General features: G+C 38.9%; 2 protein-coding genes across 6 annotated transcripts in view; both read right to left on the bottom strand.

Annotated features, from left to right (window-relative positions):
• The window catches only part of pacsin2 (protein kinase C and casein kinase substrate in neurons 2), a 21,324-nt gene extending 14,642 nt beyond the window's left edge, over positions 1-6,682 (bottom strand). The window contains exon 1 of the mRNA XM_020599600.1: positions 6,507-6,682. The gene's annotated coding sequence lies outside the window, so the exon portion shown is untranslated. The remainder of the gene's footprint in view (positions 1-6,506) is intronic.
• A 2,869-nt stretch (positions 6,683-9,551) lies between these two features.
• The window catches only part of ttll1 (tubulin tyrosine ligase-like family, member 1), a 14,727-nt gene continuing 11,534 nt past the window's right edge, over positions 9,552-12,744 (bottom strand). For all 5 annotated transcript variants that reach the window (XM_020599637.1, XM_020599633.1, XM_020599638.1 and 2 more), the window contains one exon: positions 9,552-10,378. In XM_020599637.1, coding sequence (XP_020455293.1) covers positions 10,249-10,378 — 130 coding nt within the window. In that variant the 3' untranslated portion in view covers positions 9,552-10,248. The remainder of the gene's footprint in view (positions 10,379-12,744) is intronic.

Below are 12,744 nucleotides of genomic sequence, written 5' to 3'. Positions count from 1 at the left end.
TAATACTTAAGTTGGACATTTCTACAAGGTTTCATTTAACAACTGTTTGTTTTGTGTATTTGAACAGCTTTTTGACTTAATTGGTTTCACATGGCTGCAGCTGGACATTCCCATATCATCTTGATTGCACAGACAGTGTTGTCACTAACTGATGTTCTCCCCAGTCAATCAAGAAGTTGCTGTATGACTATCTTGTGGTCACCACGGCTATGTACTATATATGATGTAAAATGCATTGATGAACACAGAAACACTTTAGGGTCAGTTTCCGTTGTCTTAAAATAATAAAAGAAACAACATCATGTGTGTACCTTTCAATAATTTCCACTACGTGTGTTATATTACACAACTGTGTGTTAGTAGACAACACTACCAACAACTTATCTTAGAATATAATCTGTGTGCAATGGCTTTTACTTTGTTTTGGAATTACTGAAGACAAAATGATCTTGTCTTCAGTGGTCACAAGTTGATCTGCCTACTCCCCAACCTTAAGAGAGATGATTCTGCTGAAAGTCACCAGTTAACAGGGTCACTTGTTAATCTTGAACGGATTCACATAATATTTGGCTTTGCAAAACTAGTCACATCATCATGACAAGTCTTTTCTCTTGTAAAAGTAGACCATGATGTTTGAAAACACTTGCAAAAAAGTACCAATCTCTCCTTTAATAGGCTTGCCCTAGTGGGTTTTATTGTTCTTTTCATCACGTTCTGCAATTTGCTGAATAGATCTGACCTTAATGTACATCCGTGCATCAGACAGTGTCACCGCTGAAGTGGGTATTCCCCCAGACCACAGAGGAAAAGACTGAGCAAATTGCTGCTGGGCACACCAAAATGAGAAGAGGATGACAAACTACCGGGCTGGGCTACTTTGTATTGTAATGCACAGTGGCTGAAAAAAATTAAATATAATAAAATAAAACAAAGGCTTGACTAGAAGGTCTCAGTGGACTGACAGGCCTCACAACTAATGACTCGACTCAACTATGCAGCTATTTGGGGACAGTCCTACTCTTTTGCCAACAAATGCATGATTTCATCAAGGCTGCAGAAACTTCTGGGAAGAGGTTATTTGTTTCAAGATTACATAATCAAACAACAGTGATATCCACTAACAGCTGATAAGTAAATGTACTGAACATGGTAGAATTTGGTTACTGACACCAGCTTCAAGATACAAGTGGACACATGCACTGATCAGTACTACCATGTATAAACTGAACCATGGCAATTTCAATAAGTTCCCACACTGCAACTACTCATTTAACCTATTTACAAACATACACATTTATATTAACACAGATGAGACTTGTTTCGCTGTTTCAAAGTAGAAGGAGGGTTAATAAATATCAGAATTTTGTTTATTTGTAAATGATGAGTCAGAGAGCAGCAGATTCCTGAAACTAGCGGCCAACTAAAAGGAGGAAGAGGCAGAGAATGCGCTATTAAAAACACATGAATGCGAACTGCTGGAAATAAGAAGACCTGAGTCATATCTGATTAACAGACATGAGATTCCATTGAGCTTTCCAAGTGGTGCAGGGAAAATGAGAGATAGATGAAGAAGATGCAACCAAAGGAAGAGATAGGCTATGCAACATGTTGGAAAGTCAGCGGGATACAAGAACATAATTCTTTCCCACAAACCATCAGCCAACTCTCTGTTCACCATGTTTATGCTTCTCAGAGTGCTCTGGGGGTCAGTCACACAGGGTGTCATGAATGGAACTAAGGAGCAGGAAACAAAAGGATACACAGACCGCAGAGAAGAGCATATACACAGCTGACAGGCACATGCATGCCTGTGCTAAAGCTGTGTGGTGTATATGTTAGTGCCAGCAGACCTACCTGAGTGGTACATGGTGCAGATGGCACACATAAATCACCTTTTTAAACACGTGACTCATAGGAAGGATTGTGTTTGTGACATGACAGCTATTTTCCTTCTGATTCCTACCTAAGAGATGTTATTTAAAGCTCCACTACCTAATTCCTTTTCAGCCACCAAAAGGTCTAGTGAGACTCAAAACAAACTGACACACTGAAACATAAGCCTCTCCCTCTTTGCCCCTCCCATCATGTCCTGTTTCTTAGTAAAAATGCAAACTATGGGTTCCTGGTTATGACAAACTGTACAAAATGCAGCCTCCAGTCTGAACCCAGCATTAGCGTAATAAGTTAATTTGCCAGTCCAATAGCACATTGTGGTTAGTGCATCGGTGACAGAAAGCACTAATGTTGCCATAACAAACACATTATCTTAAGATGCTAACACATCCAGAAGGAAGAACGCCAAATATGAATCAAACCTGAATCCTTTGGTTGTTTTTAATACTCTCAAAATAATTAAAGCCAGAGCGAAGTTAACCTTGGCTTTTGCCCTTTCTTTGTCACTCTCTCTGCGCAGAAGAATGCCAACTCTTCGGTCTGCCAGCCACCATTTAAGACTAACTGCTGAAAACTCCTCCATGGCTGGCTGTTTGAAATGACTACATGCAGTTTGAAACTGCTTCTTATAACCTTGGCTAGGTGGCAGGTGCAGATAATTTAAGGACCATACTTTGACAACACAGGGTAGAGGAGCTGGAATTGCAACAGAAGGGCTGTAGGCAGTAGTGTGTCATGGAGGGGGGTAAAATAGCTGAGAAACACCATGCCCCATGTAAAATCTTACTTAATACACCTTTAAACTTCAGTAGTGAACCAGACTTGAACCAATTTGAGACCAAACTCATATGGACAAAGTACAAGGATATTGCCACATTGTCACACAATCTCAACAGCTGTTGAGAGGAAATTCATGCAGTAAGTGGAGTTATCCTGAGGCCTTGGTGTGTCATGATTCGTTTCCCGCTGAACACCGAGACCTCCCAGTCTTGTCTGCCTGAATGTCAATGTAAGCAAGAACCCACAGCTTACATGTTTTGTCTAAATAAGAAGCCACGACTTCCTTTGTCAAGATTTGAAAATGTGACATTTCTTACTTTCCTTCCAGAGTTTATGGGCCTGGAAAGAAAATCCAGGTTAAAATTCCTCCGCCATGTGTGTGCCCCGGCCTTAAGAGCTGGGCCAAATAGTTATTTACTTACTTAGCTATTTTACTTACAGAAAATCTATCTACAACTATAGTCACAAGAAAAAGTAATGGCAGTGTGCAATTTCTTTTTTGCATAAATTGGTCAAGAAATGTGATCTGATCTTCACCAAACTCACATATATAAAAAATAGAATATTTCTAAGCTGATAAAACACAGTCATGATCTTTCATGTATTTATTGAATACACCCATTAAACGTAAAAAGTAGGGTTGACCCCGAATATCCGAGCATTCAAATGTTTGTTGTGGGGAGGTAATCGTTTTTAATTTTAGTATTTGAATATTTGCATCACCACCACTACACAGCAGTGCTAGTGACACGGATGATGTTGTTAGCCAGCTCCATGTGAAAATTGTCCAGGTATTAAATCCTCCTACTGGGGAAGCTGCAACCTGAGAATTTTTGGCATTTTTTATTAAAAAAAAACTGGTTACATGATTAATCTATTATTATTATATTTGTGATTAATATTATGTCTATAAACTAATAGATTAGCCAATATATCCTCCCAGTTCTAACATGTTTCTTTAGGCTTATGAACTGTTGGAGGGATTTCATGGGCTTAATCCAAAAAACTAGTGGAAGTGTTAGCTGTACCTCTAATAACTGCTATATGAAATTCAATAAGCAGCACAAATGCTAATTATGAAGATTACAAACAAGCTGAAAAAAAAGTTAACTCATTGCTTTTGGCCAGGAATTTTTTTTTTGGATCTGTTTCCATTTCCTTCTTTTGTTGCATAAGCAATATAACACAAGTGCAGTTGAGCTGATCTATCCCTTCAATATTGAAGTTTCACAGCATGTCATTGCTAAATCCTGACTGGGCTAAGAGAGGGGAAAAAATACAATTATTCCTTTGCATCTTTCTCTATTAGTACACACAAGCTTGAAGGTCAGCTGTTTCCATAGCAGTCTCAGTTCCTGGCCTTGATGTGCCCTCCTTCCTCACGTGAGCTTAACAGCTGTACAGCCCTGCTGATCTCACAGGAACAGTCTTTCAAATGTCTCATTACAGACTTGCATCAGTGCAGAGAAAGATCACTAACAGAGCTTCAAACTACAGTCAATCAGCACCAAAACACCAGACAATGAAACCGCTGGTCCGCCAACACCCAGGTCAACTGTAGACTCAACATCGCGGACCAGGCTGCCTGCTCAGAAACCCTTTGGTCCATGGTCAGGGAAACACAATGGCATTTGTTCCAGACATTCAAGCATTTTCCACTGGACATGCCAACAGCACAGAGGGGAACATAATGGGGGGGAAATTTATTATTACAGGGAAAGGGAGCTCCTGACATCACCACCAGGCGAATTCCGCACTGTTACCTGTGGACGTCTCTCCACTGCACACGCAGCAGCATCATGTGATGTATTACATGCTGCACACTCTTCAGGAGAATGCAATGAGTGAAATTAATCTGCTATGTATTCATTAGCAAATTCACCCACAAAGACAGAATCACAGTTAGGCATTTGAAATAATTTTAAGTTCTTTTACTTTAGGCTATAATCCAGTAACCATATGGCCTGTGAATAAGGGCTGCAACTAAGCATTAAGATACTCTGACAATTATTTTCCTAAATAAATCATTTATTTTGTTTATAAAATGTCAGGAAAATGGAAATTATAATCTCCTAGGGCCTATGGTGAAATCTTTAAATGTCTTGTTTTATATTGCCAGTCCTAAAACCCAAATATATTGAGTTTACAATAATATAAAAACCAGCGATATAGAACTGAGAAGCAGAAAATACTTGCATTTAAGAAGCTGGCAGAAATTATGTATAAAAAGTGTTATTACAATATAAAAATGACTCAAGATGTTTGACATTATTCTTAAAAAATGACTAATGGTCAAAACTGTCAACTGACTAATCATTACAGCTCTAATTTTCTAGATAAATTAACATTGTCTATAAAAGTCAAAGAAAATGAGAAAAAAAACATGGCATTTTCCCTAATATTGCCCATTTTGTTTGATCAACAGTCCAAAATCAAATGATGTTCATTTTATCATTACTGCAGAAAATCAGCAAATATTCACACTTTAAATGTGGGACCCAGTTATTATTTTCCATTTCTGCTTAAAAACCAACTGTGGTCAACTTGGTAGAGTGTAAAAAAAACTCCTTCTGCTTTCGATGTTCACTAACTACATGAATTGCATGTATTCCTGTTTTTTGCCTTTAGCTTAACCTCTAGAGTCCTGAGCTTTGGAAACCCAAGCTGTGCGGTCCTCATATGAGGACGCAGGGACTCTTTAGCTTAAATTGGAAATCCTATTCAAAGTTTAGCACGGTTCTGTGTTCACCTGACCCCCCCACCCAACCCAAGAAAAAGGGAACCAACACAGCTTTCACTACTGCTTTACTCTGACAACACCACATCTCCTACATACACAACCCACATTATTACAAAACCTCACTAAGCATGTCTAAAATTTCAAGCTCTCCACTGTGATGACTGATAACTTCCACTGATTCATTACAATATCATGAGTATTGACTTGTCATCCTCATGAGACAGACCAGGTTCTCTCTTCACATGATTAATGACCTCATGATGACAAATATCTTACTGTAAAAGACCAACATATTACAGCCACCAATGCCCTGAGTCTAAAAAGCACTTAACATTTCTTTTTGTAAATACCAAGTAGGTTAAATGTGTAGTACAGGAGTCAGGACTGAACAAACTGAAGCACAGGGAGCAACAGCTATACTGCTGGCGGGGAGAAAAATGGAATATGGGGTCAAACTGAAACACCCACTGGACAGAGCATGGAGCTTGAGCATTAACTGCACCATAATCCTCCACAGCAATGATGCAGTTATGTAATTCTGTGAGCATACCATGCGGGATAACATGTCATGGACCTGGAGGTTATCTTTACTTGCGAAACCTGCCCCGCCCTTTACCACTCCGTGCGATGAAACAAGCGTCTGTCTCTGCCAAAACTAGACAGCTGAGGCAAAACGTCTTCAGACAACTTACAAGACATGTACATGTAATACATAGAACATACAGCCCCACATTAATTTTAGTGCCATTTTCTAAACTATGAGCTAACGGTGCTAGTCTAACGTTATGTTTGTGGACTTCTAAGGCTCTGAAATAGATTGCCAAAGTTACCGCAACCTTTTGTCGGCAGATACAGTCAGTGGTGAACTACTTATACACATCTTATTAAAACACGTGAAACACCTACCGTACTGTCATTAGTGCAACTTTTACTTAATCGTTCATTTAAAGTTTTTATAACATCAAATGTGCCTCCTTCCATCGGGAAGTAACTCAACTTTAAGGCTAGCCTGTAGCTCTAACGTTAGCGAAACATCCAGTACCTTCAGTAAAAAGTTAAACTGTACTATGTAAAAGTATCCGTGTAAGCTTACCTGTAACACTTTTATTCCTCTTGAAAGATTATAATTAACTGAGAGATTAAACGTCGTTTTGGTTACAATTTACAATTTATTTCGCCTGTCTTTGCGTTAAGCAGCGGTACCATCGATCGACTGACTGCTACAACCGTCCGTTCGCTAACAGTAAGGCACTGCACATCCGGACAAGGTTTTCAGAATAAGACGACAAACGAATACTATCGTCTTTTAGTGCTGGGAAGTAGCTCAGAACATTTATTGAACTGTACTTAAGTACAATTTTAAGGTATTTGGATTTACGTTTAGTATTTCGATTTCAGAGAGAGATGCAGTCATTTTTTCAGTTACATTGCAAACTGAGACATACAAAACGTACAGTACAACTATCCCTACTTTATAAACAGTGTTCCCTATAGGTACAGCTTCCCTAGAATATGAATGATTGAATATTGTTATGCAAATGTCCGGTCGTGAAGCCAACATATTGTAAAATAAATATGCCTAACACATTATATCTCATATACTGTGAAATGAACAAATCAACACTCTCATACATTATAGGCATATGTCTCCTGTAAAACTATCTCCATTTAGAAAAGATACTACTGTACATTTAAATGCTTCTTATCCATTTATGAATCAATAGGCTATATAATAACATAATTCTGATGGGACCAGTCTGCAGCATAATGAGCATTCCACTTCTAGGTTGGTGATAATATTTCTGTACTTTTACTCAAGTAAGATTTTTACACTTTAACTTGTAACTTACTTTTACTCAAGTAAGATTTTTACACAACTTTAACTTGTAACAGATTGTTTCTACATAGTTATACAGCTACATTTACTAAAGTATAAGATCTGTATAATTTCTCACCAAGTAATAATACATGGGAAACATCTGACAAAATTCTTCTGTTAAAGTATTTTACTATAACGTGTACCACAGTTATAAATTAAGGGTTACGAAATAATGTAAAAAAATAACTCCATTATCATACTAAACAACATAGAACATTAGGTGGTAACTGGATAAAATCCATTGAAGCAACAACCACAGCTGTTTCTGGAAATGAGGCGTCCATGGCGAAATGGAAACCAAGTGTCAAACCTTTATTTTGAAATCAAGCGATTTCCGATGTTGTGTTATTTAACGCAAACTTCACGCAAACTGTGCCGAGGTGCGCCTTCTGACGTCACATCCCCTGAAAACTTTCTGGTTACTTTATCCAAAAGCACCTTAATGATTTCCACTATGAGGTTTGGGGACCTTCAGAGGTCATTGAGAGGCTTCCAGTGGTCGTTGACAAAATGAGGAATAGTTGAATTTCTTTTAAACTCATCAAAGGATTGGTTAGGATGATTTCTTGTTTTTTAGCCCATCTGTTCAGTTAACACTATTCTATCAATTCAGTTCAGGTCATTTTTAAAACAGTCTTAGATGATGACGTGTGAACATTTGTTACATTCGCCTTCAAATACCCATGATATGCACAATGCACATTACACATGACAGCAGCATATTTCATCCAACGACCCAGCACTACCTGCAGTGTCTGCTGTATATTGTTTTATTTTTATATTATGCTACACTGGTATTCCAAAAATTGAAGACTAAACCAAATACTCTAAACCAGCTGACAATGAGCCTTAGTTAAAGTTTTAAAAATACCAGTCTATGGCAACCAATTTCAGATATTCAGTGGTTTTTTATGTCATAGATCATATACAGGTTAAATAACACAGCAACTGTGGCACATACTGTATTTAGATGTAAAGTAAATTGCACAAATACTGTATATGTATCATGCAAATTATAGTGACGGTATGCAAACACAAATTCACTGTTTGAGAGACTCAGGTGCCTTTTTTGAACAGTAAGTTTAAATGATCTTATGTTTCTTATAATGAATCCCATCCACTGCAAATATACTTTTTCTTCATGGCACAGGCACAGAACTGATATATTTAATGCAGAGTTGTGAAATGCCCACTGTCAAATGTAGAGTTGTATATTTAAATTATCACTAGCAGTTTGTGAGGACAAGAGAGAAAACTGTCCACAAATTTGAAGAACCTTTTTTGTTACTAAATCTTTAATACTCCAAGAATGCTCTAAATTGTTGTAAATCTTTAAAAGGAACAGCCCACCCAAATCATAAAAACATGTTTCCTCCTTACTCTTGCTTGAAAATAAACATTGTCAAGGCAGCACCAACATGGATATTTTATTAAAAGAAAGGCAAAAATGAAAAGGAATAATGAATGTCATACAAACAAATGTCATTACTGCAAAAATAAAAACAGACACGCTCTTGACATAATTTAATCTCTCCTCCCCAACAATGACTAATACAGATAAGGTGCTTAGAGGAATTTGGACACAGCTACCAACATGTGTATGACTTACGCAGCTTGATAAGCTGCTGTTCTACATGTAGTAACAAGCTGCAGGTCCAGAAGAAACGTGCTGCGATGAGGAAGTGGCAGACTTTCAAGGTCACGGAACAGTGTCATACAGAGACCTACTTTACTGCCGCAGCAACAGTGAAACCATAGAAAGCCATTTTTCTTTTTAGGACTGGCCTCTGCTTAATCTACACTCCAGACAGATTAGATTCATCAAAGGCTACAGGGCCCCTCACCACTGAAGTGACAAAGAACAAAAAAACCCAGCTCCATTCTTTAAATTGGTTAAAATAAAATGATATCAAGTAAAGAAAAAAAGCACGTAAAGAGGACTGTGTTATTTCAAACCAAAAATCACTAAATGTTTCGGACATAAAAGCAGCATGATTTTTGCATCAGGAATTGGGCTGAGCAATATTGTCTCAGTATTAACAGGTGGATTTCATCGCAATTCAGGTACAAAAACATGTTGTCTGGATGCTTTTCACTACCTGTTTTCATCCATTAAAAAAGATGCTCTTTGAGGAAACAAAGTCATTTTTATGAAGATCTTGATCATTTAGCCTCAACTGATGGGTGAGTATACTGATGGAAACTGAATCAACACCCTTGTTTCTCTAAAATCATGTTAAACAAACACGTTAGACATTCAATTTTTCAGCATCTGTATTTCAGTAGTTGCAGAAAATAAACCACCGATTGCTAAGAATGCATACATTTCCAGCACATATTATTATTTAAGATTTTAAAGGTGCAAGAGAAATTACGTCAGTGGTCCAATTTGATATGCAAGAATAGCAAATAGCAATAATAAAGTAACAAAGTGCAAGAGAGTTCAACACTAAACCTCCTGCATAAACACACTGGTCATGACTTTATAAAAACATTAGTCTATTAAATTCCATTTTCAGGCCTCCACACATTTAGTACTGTCAATTCTCCCCAGTAACTATCCACTGACTATCAGTTTATTTGAATCCCAGTGATGAATTTCAATTTACAAATTTCATTTTAAATTTTGTATAGTTACCATTGTCTCACCTGCAGCTCCTACTGAAGCCCTAGCCATCCAAGGAGAGGGATCTTCATCATTATGCATACAAATAGCTGCAAACTCCAGCGTTTAAATTCTCCAAATGGCCCCATATTTGATTTTTCTCCCCACCAGCAGTATAGCTGTTTCTCCCTGTGCTTCAGTCAGTGACATATGGAGAGAAAAGAAGAGAGCAATCCTCCACTGGATAGTTAGACTAAAAACAGTCTGGGTGGTTCTTTCTTATCCCCCTTGTCCCCACTGTTGGACCCTGACATATTCTACAGGAAGTCATTATGATTCAGCAGTATCACCTCACTTCCAGGTGGCAGCAGGGGGACGAACGCTTGCGCTCCCTTTGGTGCCCTTTGACCCCACTGACTGACCTGAGCGACTACGCAGGTCACGGTCCACATTCTCGCTCTGCGCCTGCTCCTCATCGTACCTGGTGACACAGAGAAGGGGTCAGAGGACTAATGTAAAGAACTATGAACACCCATGAACTATGGTGAATGTAAACAATGTGGCTGGCTTGGAGGTGGCTGTGGCTCACGAGGTAGGGCAGTTGTCTCCTGACCAGCAAGTTGGTGGTTCGAGTCCTGGTCTCCCCGCATGCCTAAGTGTCCCTGATCAAGACACTGAACCAGGAATTGCTCCGGATGGCTTGACTAGTGCCGTTGTGTGGCAGCCTGTTGTCAATGTTGTGTGTGAATGGTGTATCATCTCCTGTAAAGTGCTTTGGCCAGTGCAACACACTGTGGAAAAAATGTGCTATATAAATACAGTCCATTTACCAAGGTGTTTTAATAAAACAATACCCCCCTGGTAAGCATTAATGTCTGGAAAGGGCTTAATAGATTGATTGCCATGACATGTATGATGAGGAAGACATGATACTGGTTAAATATTAGCAAAACAGCAAACATTGTGGGTGTGAAGCCGGCTTCATAAAGTCAGATCTTTCCATCTGTAACAAACAGTTCTGATGGAGTACGCTGGCAGAGTAAGTGTTCTGGAACTGTGAATTCTCTTCATTGTTAAAAGCTAAATAAGCCAGCAATCTGATATAACCTGAGATAACTGATCTCCCCACTACAGCCCCACATGCCCCCCCAAAATCAAAATTCAGGAGACTACAAATTGTATTAAATACACGCAATCACGTATATGTCGGGTAAACAAAAAAAGAGAGAGCAGCTAAAAAAAAAGAGGGGACAAAATGGAGGGAAATAAAAAGGTAAAATGTTTAAAATGATCTTGGCAGCCACCTAGAAATGCCCTTGCAACCACTTAAAACACTCAAACAAGACAACTGAACCAACCATGACCTGAATGACTGAGAATCTCCACAGACGTTGTGCACATTGTGCTTGGTCTTAAGCTATTCCCACTTAGCCTCTCATAGTTCAACCTAATTAAATCAAAGCTAATCTAAACAATATAAACCTAAAACAAAAGAGAACAATGAAATAGTGCTGTGCGTTCTCCTCACCTGACCTGTGCCAACCCAGACTAACCTAATCAAGCCTCACCTAACATAACTCCACTTACATGAACTCAAGCTAAATGAGTCTGACCTACCTTAACTTAAACCAACATTAATGTAGTGTAACTGAACCTAAAACAATCTGAGATGCTGTTACCAAAACATTGTTGAGATTGTACTGTTAGAAAAGTTGTACCAGTAGTAGTAGACATTGTTCTAACTGGTCTAATAATCGTATGTTATAAAATAAACAGCATTATTGATGTTAATAATAGATCATACAGACCGGGAGCTACAGTAACACCTTACATAAGGACTAAAAGAATACATTTAAACAAAATATGACTAAATACATCATCACTCTTTAGTACAGCAAGTTCCACCAGTCCACACCTGAATCCACAGTACAGTTTCACACTGGGCAGCTGTGGCTCAGGGCTCATAGTACAAGCCCTGTCCATGTGTTAGTGTGCTTAACAAAGACACTGAACCCAAAGTCATGTTATAGCATGATACACACATATCCATATATGTCCTATAAGAATTTAAAGGACCAAATGTGCATGACAGCAAATGTTCAAAGCACATTCCTCTTTATAAGACACATTTACCCTGAATAAAGTAAATGAGGCCACAGAGAAAAACCCCCAGTCCCATAATTATTGATTCTGCACCAGTCACATCAGACACTTTCTGATTCTCCTTAAAGCTGGACTGGTCTTGTCTCAGTTGATAAGACAAAAACAAATACCTCTCATTAGAAAGGGTCAATTATGGAAGACTGGTTCACCTATGCAGAACCTTGGGACAACCTAACAAGGTTCTGTATAGAGAGGAAACGGAGGTACAAGCCATGTCTACCATCTGTCGTTATGGGAAACGTCCAGTCCCTCTCCAACAAGATGGACCAGCTAACGGCGCTAACAAGAGTGGAAAAGGTGTACAGGGAGAGTAGCATTATGTGTTTCACCGAGACCTGGATGAACAAGGACATTTCTGATTCTGTGGTCTCCCTACATGGATTCACACTAGTTTGTGCAGATCGAAGCGCAGCAGAGAGCGATGGGGGGGTTCTGTTTACATAAATAACAGATGGTGCAATCCCGGACATGTTACTGTTGAGGAAAAATTCTGTAGCAGAGACATTGAACTATTAGCTGTCAGTGCATGGCCGTACTATATTCCCAGGGAGTACTCTCATGTAATCGTGGTGATGGTGTACATAAATCCCTCCGCCGATTGCTACTGCTGCATGCGAGCGCGCGCAGGGCACCGTGTCTCGGCTGCACACACAACACCCACATGCTTTAATCCTCATCTCAGGG

Source organism: Monopterus albus, unplaced genomic scaffold (genome assembly GCF_001952655.1).
Source record: "Monopterus albus unplaced genomic scaffold, M_albus_1.0 scaffold41.1, whole genome shotgun sequence".
Taxonomy (NCBI): Eukaryota; Metazoa; Chordata; class Actinopteri; order Synbranchiformes; family Synbranchidae; genus Monopterus; species Monopterus albus.
Note: the sequence above shows the minus strand (reverse complement) of the source record. Positions and strands in the feature narration are given on the sequence as shown.